This window comes from Neodiprion fabricii, chromosome 4 (genome assembly GCF_021155785.1).
Source record: "Neodiprion fabricii isolate iyNeoFabr1 chromosome 4, iyNeoFabr1.1, whole genome shotgun sequence".
Classification (NCBI taxonomy): Eukaryota; Metazoa; Arthropoda; class Insecta; order Hymenoptera; family Diprionidae; genus Neodiprion; species Neodiprion fabricii.
This window is the reverse complement of record NC_060242.1, coordinates 11,924,921-11,945,007: the sequence shown is the minus strand read 5'-3', so window position 1 is coordinate 11,945,007 and position 20,087 is coordinate 11,924,921. Positions and strand designations below refer to the sequence as shown.

At 38.9% G+C, this 20,087-nt stretch overlaps 1 protein-coding gene across 1 annotated transcript; it reads right to left on the bottom strand.

The window, feature by feature from the left end:
* Positions 1 to 8,758: 8,758 nt before the first annotated feature.
* LOC124180635 (uncharacterized protein K02A2.6-like) lies at positions 8,759 to 11,874 on the bottom strand. Its single transcript, XM_046566385.1, has 4 exons — positions 10,765 to 11,874; positions 10,215 to 10,506; positions 8,830 to 9,563; positions 8,759 to 8,785 (listed from the first exon to the last, which is right to left on the bottom strand). The coding sequence occupies exons 1-4, from the start codon at positions 11,872 to 11,874 to the stop codon at positions 8,759 to 8,761; spliced, it is 2,163 nt and encodes a 720-aa protein (XP_046422341.1).
* Positions 11,875 to 20,087: the final 8,213 nt, after the last annotated feature.

Genomic DNA, 20,087 nt, shown 5'->3' with positions numbered 1-20,087 from the left:
ACAAAAATGACCTCTTGTTTTTCAGAAACTATAAAAATTATCAGTAAGGTGTATTTCGGATGAAGATGCGTAATGAAACCAAAACAAGTTGTCATAGTGTTAGACAAGTGCATGGTGATCAAGTTGTAACACAGTTAGAAAAGTATGGTGACGCGACATACAATAATTAAAATGTTCCAACATGTTGTTTACAACAATTTGCTTATTATTGTTATTATTACAACAAACGCCGGTAGTTGATAAGATAAGAAAACTTGTTTTGGCTTTCATTTTCCGTGCCGTTGAGAAATTGTTTGTTATTCTGTATCTCTGATTATACCGGGCAATGAGCTATTTTCGGCAAATTTAGTTTCCGAAGATAATTAGAAGTGAGGCCCGCGAGGTATTTGCTAATGAATTTGTCCATCTTCTCTTTGTGTAGGCGGCGCCGCGCGGCGTTCAATCGTGCAACAGCCGAAGAGACCGCCAACTCTTCGGCCACGATAGCTGCTGCTACGCACGCCGAGACCCCGCCTGCGCAGGCAGGTGAACCACTCGAGGTCGTATTGAACTTCGACGAACCGAGCACGTCTGGAGGTACTCGCCGACGCATGTCGACTCCCGAACTATTGCGCATCTTGCGATCACAAGATGATCATAGCGACGAAGAACTTGGGGACCACGATAACGTTCGCGACATAGAGAGAGCCGCTGCAGTATCCGACTTTGAATGGCCTGAAGAAGATGGCCTGAAGAAGACGGCCTGTCCGATTACGAGTTGGTTGTATCTGACGCTGAACCCGACTCGTACCGTTTGAAAGAAGCGCACATCGATGGCCGCCGTATTGTAAACTTGGAGCATCTTTTCACTGATTTCATCCGGAAATTCGGGAATCACGCACCGGCCCTAAATTGTCCGATGCGTTCCCTGGTAATCGTGGATTCGCGCCGGCAAGGCTTGAAGACACAAGTATTTTTTCAATGCCTAATGTGCCTTTACAAAGACAGCGTCTGGACTGAATCGGAAAATCTTCAATCCATGGACATACATCATAGCGCGGTGGCCGGATGCATAACGAGCGGAATAGGGTATTCACAATTGGAACAACTCCTTGCAGCGGTTGATATCCCAAACATCTCGCAGCGGACCTATCTGAGGTACGAGAACGATATAACGGTCCAGTTCATGAATGCCGCCCACGATGAAATGCGAGCTGCTGGAGAACTTGAGAAGGAATTAGCTCTCAAGCGAGGTGACGTCGTTGATGGCATCCCTCATATTCCCGTCGCAGCGGATGGTAGCTGGATGAAACGATCTTACCGAACCGGAAAGTACGACTCTCTGTCTGGAGTTGGAGCGATCGTCGGGTATCATACGCAGAAGGTCCTCTTCATCGGAGTGCGTGATAAATTTTGTGCCACGTGTGAGAGGGCGGCCCGTATTGGGAAGGAACCTACGGAGCACACGTGCTACAAAAATTAGGATCGAAACCGCAGTTCGACCAGCATGGAGAGTGACGCTATTGTCGACGGATTCACGTCCAGCATTGATACGCATGGACTTATCTACTCCACTTTGATCGCCGATGGAGACAGTAGCGTGTACAAGAAGATCTTGGACAGCAATCCGTACCCGAATAAGATTGTCAAGAAGGTCGAATGCATCAATCATTTGTTGCGTAATCTGGCAACGAAAATAAAAGACACGCTGAAAAATAAAGGTCGCATAGGGAAATTGCGCCAAGTTGTAGAAGGTAGCGTACTCAGGCTGCGAACTGCCGTATCGAAGGCTGCAAAGTTCAGATCGACGGAAGACGGTCCCACAAGCCTGAAGGCCCGGAAGCTTTCTGGAGATATTTTGAATATCCCGAGCCACGTGTTTCGTGAGCATAAGAAGTGCGCTGAACTGGGGTACTTTTGCGATGGATCGTTGAAAGAAGGCGAAGAAAACCACGTTCCAGCTCTAAAGGCTTTCGGACTGTACGACAAGATACAGGAAGCCTTTTCTAGTCTACGTTGCTACTCTGACAAAATAATATTAGGCGTGAACAGCAATAGCGTGGAGAGGTACAATTCCATCATTTGCAAATACATCGGTGGTAAACGAATAAATTACGGGACCAGAGGTTCGTATACCGGAAGATGTGCCGCGGCTGTCATACAGTTCAATACGAATAAATCTTTGAGCGTATTGAGTGAAGCTGTCAATGAGGAACCAACAGCGACGTTGAGGCACATGGAAGAGCGGCACATTCGGAGGAATGAGAAGAAAGCAGCAAGCAGAGACAGGTGTGCCGAGAAACGAAAAGCTGAAAAGAAAAACGACTCGAGTGCAACATCGCGAAAAGTTGGACGTTCGAACACAACCGAAGACTACGGACCTAATTGTCAACGTCCCGACTTATCGGCGGAAGAAAACGCAATAAAAACGCAGTATCACTACGATCAGCTGCTCGAATGGCAAGCGAACCGCGATGAAATTGAACGGACAACAAGGCAGCAAGGACAAAGCGAGCGTTGGCTGTCAATACGGAAAAAGATATTGACTGCATCGAATTTTAGACGCGTGTGTCGCATGCGAAGTGATACATCGTGTAAAACACCGTCAAATCGCTGCTGTTTCTGACACCGTTGCGGCTTCCTGCTATTGAATATGGCCGGCAATGCGAAGAACAGGCGCGAAAACAATTGGCCACCGAGCGCAATATCAACATCACGGAGTGTGGGTTGTTCATCGATGAGGAGCTACTGTACATCGGCGCGTTGCCAGACGGTGTAATCGGCGACGATGGGATTGTGGAAATCAAGTGCCCGTTTTCCATAAAGAACTTCGCCCCGGAAGAAGCGATCGCACAAAAAAAAGGAAACGTGCATCGTATTTTTGACAGCCGAGGCGAGAACATGAACGAGAGTCACGAGTACTTCTACCAAGTGCAAGGTCAGCTGCACGTCACCCATAGAAAGTACTGCATCTTTGCTGTTTGGACACCACGAGGTATGAAAAGTATAGTCGTTGACAGCAACGCCGGCTTCTGGTCCAAAAAAATGCAACCCTTCTTGACCAGATTCTATAAATGTTGTATGGTACCTGAGATCATTGACAGCCGCCTGCTAAGAAATATGGAGATCAGAGAACCACAGTACATTTTAGACGCTCGTCAGGAAAAAGTAAACAGGGCTGCAAGTAAGGCAAAGGACCAAGCCAAATAAATAATATTTCAGTTTTGTTTCCTCGTACCACGTTTCTGATGAATGTACAAATCACAGTTACTCACAGTTGTCCGTAATTTCAATCGAGAGATAGGGTTATATCGTTCTAGCGGGCAGTCGTGTGACAGATAAAAATTCTTCGTGACGAATCTCCTGTGACGTAATTTGTGTTGTACATTTATTGTGGTGCAGGTAATCGTTAGAATACAAAATTCCATACTAGTATAATTTTGAGTTTTCCATACAATCAAGCTTTCGAATATATCTATCATATGTATTTAGTTGTGAGGTATTTAAAATATTTCACCCGCCTCTGTTGCTGAATTTGTAGTACTGTGCGTGATATTCGTTTGTGAATTATTGGAGGTGATCAGAATATTATTTAAATTAGAACCATTTTATGTTATTTAAGTACATAGCCATTACACATTCCTGTGAGCATGCCGCGACGCGTTACAAGAATTCCAGGAAATGATTACATGAATAATGGCATAAAGACATTAGAATCTCTAAACATCCTGATGGGAAATATGTTTATCGAGCCTGTCATACGACTGTCAGCTAGAACGACACCCACTCTCGATTGAAATTACGACCTACGGAGATTCAGATCGATTACTGGCGCATCAGCGGTTTGCCGGTAATTTCTTGTGAATGTTCAAATGATTTGTTATACATTTTTTAAGATATTCAGTAACCAAATTGTATACGTGTTGCAAAGTTTTTTTCCTCTGTTTTCTTGATATATAATCATTTTGATTTTTCGTTAGGAGTGTGCAGAACAAGAATTTTATCGGAGCCTAGATTCGAATGCTCGGAGGGTTCAATTATAATCGTACGGTGATATTTTTTCCAGATAATTGGTGAAATTTACACGTGTTGACATATACCCTAAGTACGATGCAAATATGCGAGAAATTTCAAATCCTGAGGAAAATAAATAATACGACTGTTATTATTTCATCATATAAACCATAAAACGTCAGTTGGGACAAAATTTAGGTTCTTGAGTCCGAAATATCATCCTGACAAAAAATGGCCGCGTATTTTCCAAAACAATGAAAGCTTTTTCGAAGTGATATATGAGCATAAAAAGTCAAAACCTATTTCTACGATTTTTTTTCCGGAAGCGCCGAGTCATTTAATTTTGTTGCAAAATGAGCGCGCAGTAAACTTGAAGAATCAATATCTCATCTCCGGTTCTATTTGACGTAGAAAAATGATTCACAGCACATTCGCGAGCAGAGAGGATAAGCTTTCGTTGAAAACTTTGGTTTATCCGGAAACATTGAACATTGTAATTGTTATTAACGAACGAATTGTTTAATGGTACCATTTTTTGGCGAGGCTTCTACCATTTTATACATTCTGTAAAAAATCTTTCCGATTACAAATAATCCGTCGGGTTTGACGAGGAATTTCCCATTCATATTCATTCCGAATGACCATACGTTAGATATCTGCTATCGGTAGTAAAATATTGAACACGGTGAAATTTAGAGTGAGTCGTAAAAAATGAATATCTTAATTTCAAAAGAATTATCTCAACTTTTCGGATTAATCAAGACCATGCAAATTTTTAATCACATTATTCCATTTCATCAGATTCGACCATTCACTTTGAACATTTTTGGGTATAGTAAGATGGCGCCGACACATGGTTGTAAGAGAACAGAAGAGGACCCATGTAATTGTATGTGTCTTTATATGATAAGGAGGGGAGGGCACGAATTCTCTGCCAAAGTATATTGTTATCGACAAGTACTCATCATGTTATGGATTCTGCATTGAAAAAGCGAAACAACCAAATGAACACGCTTATATTTTACAGGATAATTCGTCGTAACCGTTGGACGGACGCAATGTCACATGCCGCGAGGATATCTTCATGGAGTGGTGAACTATGTTCAAATTACATTACTTCGCAAAGGATGTTAGAAACTCCCATCAACCGGGAGAAGGAACTGTTTCGCACAACCCGCAGCTTCATAGTACCTCGAATCTCAGATACTGTTTCCTTGCATTTAATATTTCAGAGGGTATAAAAATAATCCTCAACGTCGATGTAAACAATTGTTTCATATATCCATAGTAACATGAATAAAGTGTTACAATATTATATATAATCATTTTTTGAAACCCTGTTCACTAGTAAAATAGCTTCGAACATAAAATTATTTCATTATTGTCAGTAGAGATGTGTGTAACAAGCGATGTACAATTTCAGAATGATTCCGATACAGTAATACCCCGAAGTTACGCTATGGGTCGTTCCGGCATTGACGGCGTAAGTCGAAAAAAACGTAAGTCGGGGTGCACGTTTTATACGACTGTATAATGTACATATATATATGTATAAATACTCACCAGAGATAATCATGTATGTACCTCATAGAAAACCTCTGAAGAAGAATGAGAAATACTCTTTATTTTGGAAATATAAAATGTCGAGCACAGTCGTCTGCCGACACAAAGTTTTTCTTCTCGCGCACAGTCACTATCCGTAGACTGAGCGAATAATCGAATACAATGTAATGCACGGACGGAAAATAAACATGACCATTCAAGTTTGCCGACAAGGAGAAGCGGAGTTGGGCGGGGGGGGGGGGGGGGGGGGGGGGGCGACCGATGGCGTAACTTCATAAAACGAAACCACAACGATTCGTACCCGTTTTGTTTCAATCGTAATTTTCGAACATATTTCCAAATATTTACGAATGGTGAATGGTGATATTTATAAAATAATTTTGAAAATACTTCGTGCTGTGTAAAATTAATATTGCGCGATACGTTTTAATGTATATGGGACATTCTTTTACAACCAAACACCTTTGTGACCGACACATTTTTGATTCAGCTGAAATTTTTTTCGACGAGTTCTATACCGAAAAAAATAGGGATACGTGTTCGAGGATTTTTTATTTTACATATTTCGTAAAATAGAGAGGATCGAAAATTTGATAATTTGGTATTTTTTGGCTTGGAAGACTCACTTTCAAAAATTCATAACGCCAATTCTATTTGAGCTGGAAAGTTCGTTTTTTTCATCTCAAAGCTAATGAAATGAATTTCATTACAACAATTGTTTCATTAACGATTATTCCGAAATTTATACTGTTATAAACAATTAATATGTTTTAATCGATCTTTGACAATTGCCCCAACCTCGTAGCGAGTTCTTAGCACAACCATCGTATTCTACGTCAAATTTTTTATCCATAACATATTTTGAATTGACGGAGAATACGATGGTCGTGCTGAGAACTCGCTACGAGGTGAAGGCAATTGCTAAAAATCGATTTAAACATATTAATTATTTATAACAATATAAATTTCGGTTAATCGTGAATGAAACAATTGTTGCATTAAAATTCATTTTATTAGCTTTGGGTTGAAAAAACGAACTTTTCAGCTCAAACAGAACCGGCGTTATGATTTTTTGAAAATGAGTTCTCCATGCCAGAAAACACCAAATTATGAAATTTTCGATCCCCTCTATGTTACGAAATATGTAAAATAAAAAAATCCTCGAATACGTATCCCTATTTTTTCGATATAGAACCCGTGAAAAAATTTTAAGCTACATCATAATTGTGTCGGTCGATTTTTATCTAAATCTCTCCGATTCGTCAAAGAATGTCCCATATTCAAGGGTGTTTCACGGAACAATAAATTGAATTTGCTATATTCACCGTAAAACTATCAAAATAATCAGTTCGGTCGTGATGCAATCGCTACACACATGACGTCATTATTTGCATGCAAAATTCGGGTCAATCCTGTTGGTATGGTTACCGACTCAGATTCAGGCCTCTTACCGACCGCGTTTTGTCTAATATTGTGTTGCGCTACTCCCCGGTGGAGAGTACCACCTTCGAATGGTTTGGAACCTAGGAAACTTACGCAGAGGGCGCTTCGATCGATTACAACTTTTAGATTCAGGTCAGCGGCACCTTAAATAAACCTCTGGGCAGAATTCGCAACTTTTACTTTTGGCCCCGTTGCCGGACGGACGTTGAGGAATGGTGCCGAAGATGCCGAATCTGCGCGGCATAGAAAGGACCTCGAGCGAAAGGACAAAGCTCTCTTCAAATTTACAACGTGAGAGCTCCATTTGAGAGGATAGCGATGGATATTCTCGGACCTCTTCCCTTAACCCATTCTGGAAATAAATATGCTCTGGTTATTGCTGATTATTTTACTAAGTGGCCTGAAGTGGTCCCTTTCGCTGATCAAGAAGCCTCCACTATAGCACAGGCATTCGTTGAAGAGTTTATTTGCAGACACGGAGTTCCTCTAGAACTTCATACTGATCAAGGCCGAAATTTTGAGTCAACCTTAATGAAAGAAGTTACTCAGATTTTAGGGGTTAGAAAAACTCGAACGACTCTTCTGCATCCTCAATCTGACGGCATGATAGAGCGTCTGAATCGATCTTTGCTGCAATATTTGACGTCCTTCGTAGAGCAGAATCAGAGAGATTGTGACTCCTGGATCCCTTTCTTCCTCTTATCCTATAGATCTGCGATTCATGAGACGACGAAGCAGACGCCAGCCCTCATGCTTACTGGAAGAAATCTTCGACTTCCGTCAGATTTAGAGAAAGGCCCTGTTCCTGTGCAAAGACAGCATCAAACAGATTATGCCTTTTTATTACAACAACGTTTAGAAGAAATTCATCACTTTGCTAGGAGTAGAATTTCTATGGCTTCAGATAAGTTAAAAACTCGCTATGATATTTGAGCCAGAGATTTAAAATTTAATCCTGGAGATTCCGTCTGGCTCTTTCAACCCCGAAGGCAGAAAGGACGATGTCCAAAACTTCAAAGAAATTGGGAAGGCCCTTACTTCGTGGTTAACCGGATAAATGATGTTGTTTATAGAATCCGAAGATCTCATTCACGTCAGAAAGTGGTACACTTGGATCGTTATTGTGTATGCGAGGAAGAGGTAAATAAAGACGACTACACTCTGTTACGGTTCAGGACCGACTACCTTTATTGCCTGCCTTCTCACATTCTATACTATCGTTATAGATACACACATTCGTACACATTCGTACATCACATATCTTACACCCTTCCCCGTTTTATTCAGTTATCAAAGTTGATAGACATTATACCTCTACAAATAATGCGTAGCATCGTATGGTGTTACATTTCGCTTTAATCCAGTTGATTTTCTTAAAACTATCGCCGAATTTTCGCTGCTTACATCATCTCACACATTAGTACTAACATCTATTTTACTTTGATCATTTTCGCTCTCCCGCCAATGTCGCATTTGATCGAAATGTCTTTTGTGCTCTTTCTCTCCTCCTTCCTTAAATTTTATTATACAGTTTCTTGGAGGTGATTTCCTAACAATTTTGGCTTCCGACATTTTCGGGTGATGTTTTCGAAAATCCTTTGCCATTATTACGTCGCCTTCTTCAAAGTTTTCTTTTCTACTACCTTTGAAGTGCTTTTTTTGCATATATTGCTTTGATTTAACGTGATATCTTGTTTCTGGCCGTAATAATAACAAAGGAGTTTTCAGTTCTCTTTTAAACAACAAGTTGGCCGGAGTTTCATTCGTTGTTGCATGTTTTGTTGTTCTGTATGAGAATAAAAACATTTGTATAGCAGTTCTCACATCTACTTTCGAGCTTTGTACAATCGCTTCGAGTTTACGCTTAAATGTTTTTACAAGATTTTCCGCAGCTCCATTTGTCGCTGGGTGTTTCGGCGCTGAAAAATCTTGTTTTATTCCTAATTGCTTGAGAAACTTTTTGTATTCGTCGCTCGTAAACTGCGTTCCTGAATCAGTTACAATATGGTTCGGTAGCCCATGCGTTGTAAACATTTCTCGGAATTTTTCTATCGTTGCTTCTGCTGATATATTTTTCATAATGAAAATTTCAGGCCACTTAGAATAGGCATCGATGACTAAAAGGTAAGTTTGCCCCAAATATGGCCCCGCAAAGTCTGCATGAAGTCTTTGCCAAGGTTGGCTTGGCCATGGCCATGGAGTTAATTCCATTCTAATTGGATTGTCTTTAGATTCAACACACCATTTGCAATATTTAGATTTATCTTCTAAATTTTTATCTATATTAGGCCACCAAACCACCGACCTTGCCAAACTCTTCATTTTAACTATCTCAAAGTGACTTTCGTGCAATTTTTCGATTACCTTTTCTCTTAATTTAGGTGGGACGATAACTCTCTGTCCCCACATTAAACATTCTTTCTTGACGTGAATTTCGTCTTTACGCAGTGCATATGGTTGCAACTCATTAGGCCAACTTTTAAGACTACAGTCAGGCCATCCTTCTATTACCATCCGCTTCACGATGGATAGAGTCTCGTTTTCAGTAGTTTCGCGTGCTACTGCTTTGAAGTTTAAACATGTCATGTTTGTTGAATATACATAGTGTAAATACGTAAATCGGCCTTCAGTTTCTGAAACATCATTATTTTCTACATAATTTATCGGTAATCTCGATAAAGTATCAGCCACAATATTATCTCTTGTACTAATGTACTCTATTCCATAATGAAATGCCGATAGAAAGTAACTCCAATTTTGCAATCTACTCGTAGCCATTTTTGGTATACCCTTTTCAGGAGAAAAGATCCTAGATAACGGTTTACTATCCGTTTTTAAAAGAAATTTACGTCTGAATAAATAATCATAAAACTTAGTTACTCCAAATATTATCGCAGCTGATTCTTCATCAATTTGCGAGTAATTTTCTTGCGCGGCTGTCAACCTCGTTGATGCAAACGCTATTGGTCTATCGCCGTCTTCATAAGAGTGGCTGATATACGCACCCAGCCCTTTTGGGGACGCATCACATGTTAATTTTAATGGTAAAGATGGATTGTAGTTTACAAGCACGCTTTTCAATTCTATTTTCGCTCTTTTAAACGCTTCTTTGCAATTTTGATCCCACTCAAAAATTCTCGAATTACTGCAATTATATAATGGTGCTAGAATTTTAGCACGATCTTTAAATAACCTGCCATAATAATTGATTTCACCTAATAAGAACTGTAATTCTTTGTGATTTTCCGGTTCTTTCATATCAACTATTGCTCTATACTTTTCTTCATTTACTGTAATAGTGTCATCCCGTAACTTATATCCTAAATAATTAACTTCATCTTTGAAAAATTCGCATTTGTTTACTCGTCCTTTCAAACCGCATTCTTCTAAACTCGTTAATACTATATCTAAATTTTGCAAATGTTCCTCATCATCACTTCCCGTTACCACTACGTCGTCTGCTACCACCGCGACTCCATTTATATTTTTCAAAACTTCCTCCATTTGCTTTTGAAAATACCCAGGTCCCGATGATATACCGTACATCATATACAAGCATTTAAACAAGCCCTTATGAGTATTGATAGTTAATAAGTTTTGCGAATTTTCCTCAACGGAAACTTGTAAAAAAGCTTCTTTTAGGTCAATTTTCGAATACCGCTTCTTATTTTTATTATTAATATTTTTTGTTATTAATCGAGCCATAACGTGATCGAAGTTCGGTGGTGCAAAGCGAACTGTTTTTAATAAAGGGTTAATAGTTACATTGAAAGCTCCACAAAGTCGAATATCTCCATTCGGTTTTAGTATCGGCACGATCGGGGTAGCCCATTCGCTCATTTCTACTGGTTCCAATATTTTCTCTTCTACCAATCTATCTAATTCTTTCTCTATTTTATCCTTTAAAGCGAAAGGTACAGATCGCGCTAACTCATATATCGGTTTAGCATCCTCCTTTAATTCTAACCTGATCTTGGCCCTATTGAACGATCCTTTAGAATTTTCAAAAAATTTAGCATGTTTTTCTAAGATTTTATTCAGCCTGTCATTACCATCAATTTTATTTTTAACTATATGCAGATCTAGGTCTTTAACTAATGGCCATAATCCTAGTGCTTTGAGCCACGCTCTGCCTATTATCGGCGGCCCGGACGATTCAGTTACATGTAAATCAGCTTTAATTATCTTATTGTTCAGACTCACAGTTACACCTTTGAACATTCCTGCAGGCTTATTGACTGTATTATCATGGTTCCTAAATTCTATATCTGGCTCATACATTGTTTCTTTCGGAAAACATTTCTTTATAATTTCTTTTGGAATTATAGCTGGTTCCGCGCCCGAATCTATTTCCATTTTAATTTTAGATTTATTTATTTCGACCGTTACATATTGAGACTCGACTCTAGTTTTTCCGGGTACATACAGACTGTACAGACTTCTTTTATTATCAATATACATGTGGCTCAACTCTCGCGACATTTCACCATCGGAGCTACTACTACTACCACATTCACTTACGTAACCTACTCGCGGCTTTTGTTCTGCATCTTTTTTTTCAGCTCTATGCGTACAAACTCTAGTAGTGTGACCTTTATCACCGCACGTATGGCATACTACATTTTCCCTATACATACAATCCTTCACGAAGTGTCTTGAATCCCCGCAACGGTAACAAGCAGAGCCTCCCGGTATTTGTTGTGCTCGCCGGCCGAATGTTCTTCCCCTTCTAGTCCATGTACGTTGTCCTTGTCTACGATCTCTCTCATGTTGCTTTCGCCAAAACTTTCCACGACTTAGCATGTGTACCTCTTGAATTTCCGCATTTGTTTCTTGCAATTTTTCTGCGCCTTTACTAGCTGCCTCTGATGCCATAGCTTTTTTAATGCTGTTTCCAGATCGGGTTTCTCTAGTTTTAATAATTCCGCCGTTATTGCTTTACTTTTTAAGCCACAAATCATTTGATCGAGTACTTGCTCGTCTTCGTTCGTAAATTTACATTTGTCTGTCATAACCTTCAGCGCTGTGACGTATTCTTTTATACCCTCGCCGTCTGATTGCTTCCTGAGTCTGAATTCATATCTATACATATACAAGGTATGATGCTGGCGGTTTCAAATAATCTTTGACCTTTGTTATAATTTCTTCATAGGTTTTGTCGTTAGGCTTAACGGGCTTACATATTTTTGCGATCTCTTCGTACGTCTCTGCATTCACTTTACTCAACAAAATTGCTCTTTTTTCTTCAGCATTTGTTATTTTGTTTGCAATAAAATACTGCTCGAGTCGATCACAAAACATTTCCCAATCATTTTTGGTAATATCAAAATCCAAATTTTCATTACGTTCCATTATGCTTTTGTTTAATTGTTCATTTATACTATCTAGATCAACTATTTCGAACGTTTTTTTATCCACTATATCTGCTATCCGTATTAATTTTTGCTGGCCACACTCAGTCTTTTCTTTCACAAATTCTCGAAATTTTCTTCGTAACTCATTAATATTATCGTCTTCACCATCAATATTATTTAATTCACACAACTTTTGCAATTGGACTTTTGTTGAATTCTGGATCCATGCAGTCCCTTTCATTTCAATCAGCATTCCAACACTTTAATTTGGTTTTATTTCGTCATATGCCGACGAAGTTTCTAGAACAATGCTTTTATCCTCGTCGCCAGTTATTGTGTATGCGAGAAAGAGGTAAATAAAGACGACTACGCTCTGTTACGGTTCAGGACCGACTACTTTTATTGCCTGCCTTCTCACATTCTATACTATCGTTATAGATACACACATTCGTACACATTCGTACATCACATATCTTACAATCGTCTTGCTCCATTTGAAAAAGATCAACCTGGAACAGTGTCTTCAAAACCAGGAACATCCTTCAAGGTTAGATCTTCAAACGAACACCCTTGACGACTGTGATCGACTTGACCTTCTTTACAGTCGGTCATCGATTGTGAGAAGAATCTGCCTTTTGGAATTCGTTTAAATAAAACTCGACCGCTTACGATTATTATAGAAGGAAATATCGGATGCGGAAAAACAACTTTCACTAAGAGGTTTTTAGCAGATCGCCAGGTCTGTACACTTTTGGAACCTCTTGAGGAATATCGAAATGTAGCTGGAATTAATCTTTTAGATTTGATGTATCAGAACCCAGATCGTTATTGCTATTATTTTCAGCATTTCGCTCAAATGGTTATGTTAGATAGACATTTTCAGACGACTTCATTGCCTGTCAAGGTGATGGAAAGATCGATATTCAGTAGCAATTGTTGTGTGGAAGCTCGTCGAAGGTTAGGTAATTTTCGCGACTTCGAATCTCATTTATTGATGAAAAATTTCGATCTTCTCATTCGCTCGTCTGAACTCAGAGTAGATTTGATTGTTTATTTGCGAGTTTCCCCAGAAATCTCTTTTGCTCGAGTTAGTTCCCGTTCTCGTGAGGAGGAATCGAGCATTTCTTTAAAGCTACTCAGAACTATTCATGAGGTTCATGAAGATTGGCTAGTAAAACAAACCTTTTCTTCTTTATCGGCTCCTGTTTTGGTTATCAATGCAGAATCTACAGCCGATCAAGTTTATTCTAGCTTCTGTTTTGCAATGACACACGGATAAAGTTAAACCTTTCAATTTAATTTTATTTTATTTGCATTTTCAAGAATATTTGAACATTAAAAAAAAAAAAAAAAAACTAAATAATTTGGAAGTGGCATGCGGTTTTAATGATGGTTTTCAATTCAATCTTTACGGCCTCACATTCGGAGCAGCCTTCCGTCGGTTTTTCAATAAGGATAAGGCTATCTTTGCAAACTGTGCAGGAAGTTTGTCCTTCAGAAAAGTTGCGAGGAGGTCAACTTCACCTCGCAAATGTTCAGGACTGGAATTTTCAAAAAAAAAAAAAAATCAATTTAAATTTCTATTTAAATAAGGGGTTGTTTCTTGTGTTTGTTTTTCATTTACCTGCGGGTGCAGCATGACGTACAGAGAAGATCAATTTTTCCTTCTTAGATTCAAAAATCGAAAAACCCACAAGAAAACTTTTTCCATGAATTCTGGAATTTGCTTTCTAATTGTTCTTCTGACGAGTTTTTAAAATTAGCAAAGTCAAAGGTTTGGGCTAATATCCCCGCGTTCATTAAGTTGTGAATTTTCGACATGGTTCTTCTTACTACGGAAGCTTGATAATGGGTTAACATTTCTGAGTTGCTAATCAATTTGAAATTTGTTTTCTTCGATTGTTTCTTTCAAAAAACTTCTTCTCTGGAATCTAGTTTTGTGTCGGACAGGCTTTGGTTTCTTTCAGAAATGTGAATAGAGCTACGATTATTTTTCGAGGTCGATGAGCGATTGCTTGATTTTCACGTTTTATTAACCTTAAGTGTCAGTTTTTGTGAGTACTTTTCAGGTTACTTGACACAGCCTTTTCCCATCCAATCTTTCCCCGATGCCCGAAGATGACAGGTGGACTTATTTTGAAGAAGGACGCAGAAATGATTCAGATAAGATCGTTTCTTTTCTTTTGAATACATATTTAATTTATTTTATTCGTGTATTCTCCCAAATTCACCAACTCCCAAATTCACTTAGTGAATTTGAATTGTTATACCACCACTCACATTTGTCCTCCAAACTCTAGGGTGTGCTGTCTCTGAAGAAGCCTTGGATTCAGTCACCCATTCCTTTTCCCTGTTTCCTGAGCCGGTTCTCAGAGGGAATCAGCCTTTATGTTGCCTAGGACTCAGAGTTCTTCCATTTATGGTTTTCCGCCTCGTCGAACTCATGTGTTTGATTCACCAGACTATTTTCCCTGAAGAAGAATGAATTTTCTTTTCGACGACGATCCGGATGATTTTGTTGTCTTCAAATTCATGAAGCCACATGACACTAGATAACACTTACCTTTGTAAAAAACAAGGCACATAAATTTTTGAAATTATTTAACGCTCAACTATCTGCTCAAGGTTTTCTGTGGTTTACTTTGAGACTGTGGGCAAATGCCAGATAGTAAAAAAGGGAGTTCTTAAATTTTCAGAGCCACAGCTCCAACTCACCTTTGAGCACTGACTGCTAGATCACCTTTATAATTGTTTTATCTTTCCCGAGTCGGGACGACTCTTTTCCTCGGGGGGGAGTAGTGTTACAAAGGGTGAAATCACCCGTTTTGCCCCCTCTTTAATGATCTAGTAGTCAGCATAGATAAAGGACGTTTATAAACCTCTTATGTCTTTAAAAAAGAATAAGGTTGCTGCGCCAACCAACATTATTGCAAAAACAGTCTTGTTTCAGACTTTAAACGAGAAACACATATTACGCATTAAAGCATTTTCACAATATTTTATTTACGCTCTTGATTTCTTTTGACTTGATAATTAAACTCGCGGATCCATATTTTATTAACGTAACGTCAAGAACGTTACAATATATATATATTAGGGTAGTCGTTATTTGGGGTCAAAATTAATTTTACCCCTTCCGCCCCCCAAATCGGTTCGAAATACGTAAAAAGTAATGCTGTAATTTTTTAAGATTTTTGAAAGAACGCTCAACCGTTGACCACACGGGTTGAAGTTTTCTATTTAAAACAACATGGGGTTTACCTGCGTTTGGAGTCACTATTTTACTGTGGGCCTTAATATGTTTGTAATATCCTGAAATTTTCAGAAATTAGTTTACAAGCATGTTGCTACATGGAAAAAATTTTCGAAACGCCTGCCCTCAAAATAATGTATAACATTATCATAATAATAATAATAATAAAAAAAAAAAAAATTCTCAATTTTTTTTATCAATTTGCTTCCTCGTTTTTTTTTTACAAATGTATTTAAAATAGTGCTAACTATCGTGTTCAAGATAGTGCGATTTCGAAAGCCGAATATACGAGAGCTCTATCAATTGAGATAGCACCGAAATATTGTATAATTGAGTGAATTATAGAGCAGCGTCAATATGAATTATTTTCCGACCGATAATAAGATTGCACCGTGACTAAAAACCGGCGAAAAAACAATACGAATGCCTCTGGCGTCGCGTCGTGGTCGAGCGAGAAGGCCAAGGACTGCTCGCGAATGGGTAAGCGAATATCGAAAAAAACATCCAGATGCAAAAAAGCAGACAATACTTAAGAATTTGTAACTCGTGTAGGAAATTATTCTATTTTAAATACATTTATAAAAAAAAAACGAGGAAGCAAATTAAGACACAAATTGAGAAAATTTTTTCCATGTAGCAGCATGCTTGTAAACTAATTTCTGAAAATTTCAGGATTTTACAAACATATTGAGGCCCACAGTAAAATAGTGACTCCAAACGCAGGAAAACCCCATGCGTTTTAAATGGAAAACTTCAACCCCTGAGGTCAAGGGTTAAGTGTTCTTTCAAAAATCTTAAGAAATTACAGCGTTACTCTTTACGTATTTCGAACCGATTTGGGGGGCGAAAGGGATAAAATTAATTTTGACTCCAAATAACGACCACACTAATATATATGTATATGTATATGTCGAAATCACAGACTTGATAAATTCGAGGCAAGGTGGAGAAATCACGATATGTGAAGTTGCAGTAAATAACTGTATTTAAAACACACATAACTAATAAGAAGACGTTGACAATTGAATAATATTACATTAACTCATATTACAGATGAGTATTACATTAGCTTTAGCACCGCACCTGAATCAATCATAATCGTCGGTATCTCGTAATGATTATGTATAGTTTTATACTGAGCTATGCCGTATGACCGCTAACGAGCGCCTGTGTTGATTATACTCAACGTCTCCTTCAGTTGTGTACATAACAGATCCATGATGTATCGGACTGGAAGACTAACAATAAGTTTGATAAGGTGTCAAACTTACATATATATATATTAGGGTGCTTTTTTTTGGATTATTTTTTTTTTTTTGGTCCCATCGTGAAGATTTGTTGGAAATACAACAAAAAAATTCCCTGAAAGATTGAGCCCTTAATATTAATATTAAGTGCTCGCCCAAGGCATGTAAAGATTTCCCGCTCAAAATACACGTAAACTTCAATTTTTTTCTTTAAAACATCTACAGTTCAGAGGCATTCTATGGTGTAGTCTAGGACGTCAGTAGGAGTAGGGACTCACACCGGCGAAGTCGTACGGGCCACCCAAACCCAATTTTTTCATGAAATTCTTGTCTTTTTGCCCGTATCTCGTAAATAACAAGAGCTACAGAAAAAATATACAACAAATTTGTAGGAAATTTAATATCCTACAAAAAAGTTCCAGAGAACCAAATTGCTAACATCGATATTCATTGAGATATTGGGCTTTTAAGGTGAGGAAGTATGAAATTTTCATGAATTATTGAGTTAAATTGTAGAATTATTGATTGTTGTATATTTTTTTTTTTTTGTAGCTCTTGTTATTTACGAGATACGGGCAAAAAGACAAGAATTTCATGAAAAAATTGGGTTTGGGTGGCCCGTACGACTTCACCGGTGTGAGTTACGACTTCACCGCAACAAGCACTTTTGTAGAGCATTTCATTCCGAAGAAAACCTACTGACGTCCTAGACTACACCATAGAATGCCTCTGAACTGTAAATGTTTTGAAGAAAAAAATTGAAGTTTACGTGTATTTTAAGCGGGAAATCTTTACATGCCTTGGGCGAGCACTTAATATTAAGGGCTCAATCTTTCAGGGAATTTTTTTTGTTGTATTTCCAAAAAAATTTCACGATGGGACCGAAAAAAAAAAATAGTCCAAAAAAAAGCACCCTAATATATATATATATATGTTGTGACGTGGATTTTTCCCGCTCCTCGGTCACTCGGAGAAGATGACCGAGAACTTACCACGCGCACAATAATTCAGCGTCCACGATGTCCCCTGAACCTGAAATAATACCGCGAAATTAGTTGGGCGCCTGGCCTGATCAACACGCTTCGAAGTCGGTAATACGATATACCGTGACCATATGCTCGGTAGCTCAGTACCGTGGAGAGGGGAGGGGTAATTTTTGGGTAGAGAGAGATACGCCACACGTACGCCAACAAGTTATTTCACAAAGCAGCAATAAAATTAGACAATATATTTCAAAATAGCGATAATACAACAAAAAAATAAAATATTAACAATACTGCGAAAGTTTGTCTTCCCAATCACAAACGCAAACGCTTAGCTTTAAAAAAAAAAGAACGAGCAAACGAAATAATTAATAAAAAAAAATGAAGGGATCCAGAAGACCTCTACGGCCTACGTGCGCTAGTCGCTATACTAATCGTGACCGCTAATTTGCACACAAAAAAAAAAAAAACCAAAAACAAAATAGGACCCGACGCGCGGCTCGCGATCGTCCTCTACAGAATGGCGTTAATCGCCAACTTAATACTAACGGATTATGAAAGAAGTTCGTGACCAGGAGGTAGATTGAAGATGAATTTAGTCGAAATTCCGGTCAGGAGAAGAACGTTTAATAATTTGAAAAACGTGAAAATAATAATCGACGTTTCGGCCGGGCCCTGCCGACCATCCTCAGGAAAAATTTCTATAATAATTAACAAAAAGGATGCTTCAAAACACAATTCTGGATTAAAGCATGGAAATATGTTCATACGAATACTTGTTGTTGTACAATATAGGTGAAAAATTAAACAGTTGCAAGAACATGTCTGAGTGACAGTTTTAGGTTAAGTGTCAGGTTTTAAAGGATGGTTAAATAGAGGAAAAATACGTTAGTGAGAGATGAATTATGTCGGAAAAAGTACTTAATAATAATGTGGAAATTAGAATTGAGGAAGAGATCAGTTGAATTTGAGAAGATTACTCACAAAAAATGACGACCAGTACATGCTTGGGTGTTGTTAATATTTCAGCATTTCGGACGGAAGTGAAGGTTAGCGGGAATCGATCCGTAAATCTATGTTGATCACGTGTGATCTTGATCTATGTTCGAAAGTCATGGATTTCAAAGGCAGGTGACCAATCGGAGTAAGGGACGCCAAAATTTGAAAACAAGATTATGTAAACTAGAGAATGTTGGAGTATAAGTGGCTAAGAATTAGTATAGCTATGAGAGTTCTACACGCAGATTCCTGTTACCGACACTTACCGACATTCTCCCCAGACTCAAACCCTTTTCCGCTCCGCGCACCCCAGACGCAAACCCTTGAAGGTTACCCCCACTCTCGTCAGATGAAACGTGCTCTGCCGTACCGACTTGAGGTCAAAACCATGCAACCTTACCGACAGTTGTATCGGTCGACGGTGAAAATCGCACTGCTTTGCCGGCAATTCTCATCGTTCGAGGGTCAAAATCGTGCTGTTTTACCGACAATCTTACCGACTGAAGGTCTGTAGTGCTCGCCTGCCAACGGTCGAGGGCGCAGCGGGGGCGAAAACTTTTTTACCGTCCCACATTCTTCTCCCACGATAGGACTGCTGATGTGTAACATGAACCACTCCGAATTCCTTTCCCACGATAGGACTGCTGATGTGTAACATCAACCACCTCACATTCATTTCCCACCTTATCAACCACGCGACATTCCAAAATTAATGGTTCGGAGAATTGTTTTTTATCCACTCGGATATCGCTGACGTGTAACATCAACCACCTCACATTCCTTTCCCACGTTATCAACCACGTAACATTCTAAAATTAATGGTTCCGAGAATTGTTTTTCACTTACTCGGATGTCGGTTTGATATCCAAGGTCGACCGATAGTCGCGGTACATTCAAAGCCATGGATCTGTGGTGTTTGGTTACTATCGCTCTTGGAATGCCAAAAGGTGCGCGCGCATCCGTACAGCTGCCCTATAAAAAGGACGCTCATCACATCAAACGATCATTACGTCACAAGCTGTCAAGTATACGTGAGGAAAAGGCTCAAGATGGAATCCGCGAAGTGTTTGAGATTGATCGATGTTATGGAATCGGCGTTCAAGATTTTATCGGAAAAATCGTCGTCGGCAGAAATTGCAAAATGGATTCGACTCGGAAGCCAAAATATCAGGCTTTTGAATAAAATCTTACGCAACAACGCCTCAACGATCGGGGAGAAGACAAGAATTTTGACTACAATTGGAATTCTGAA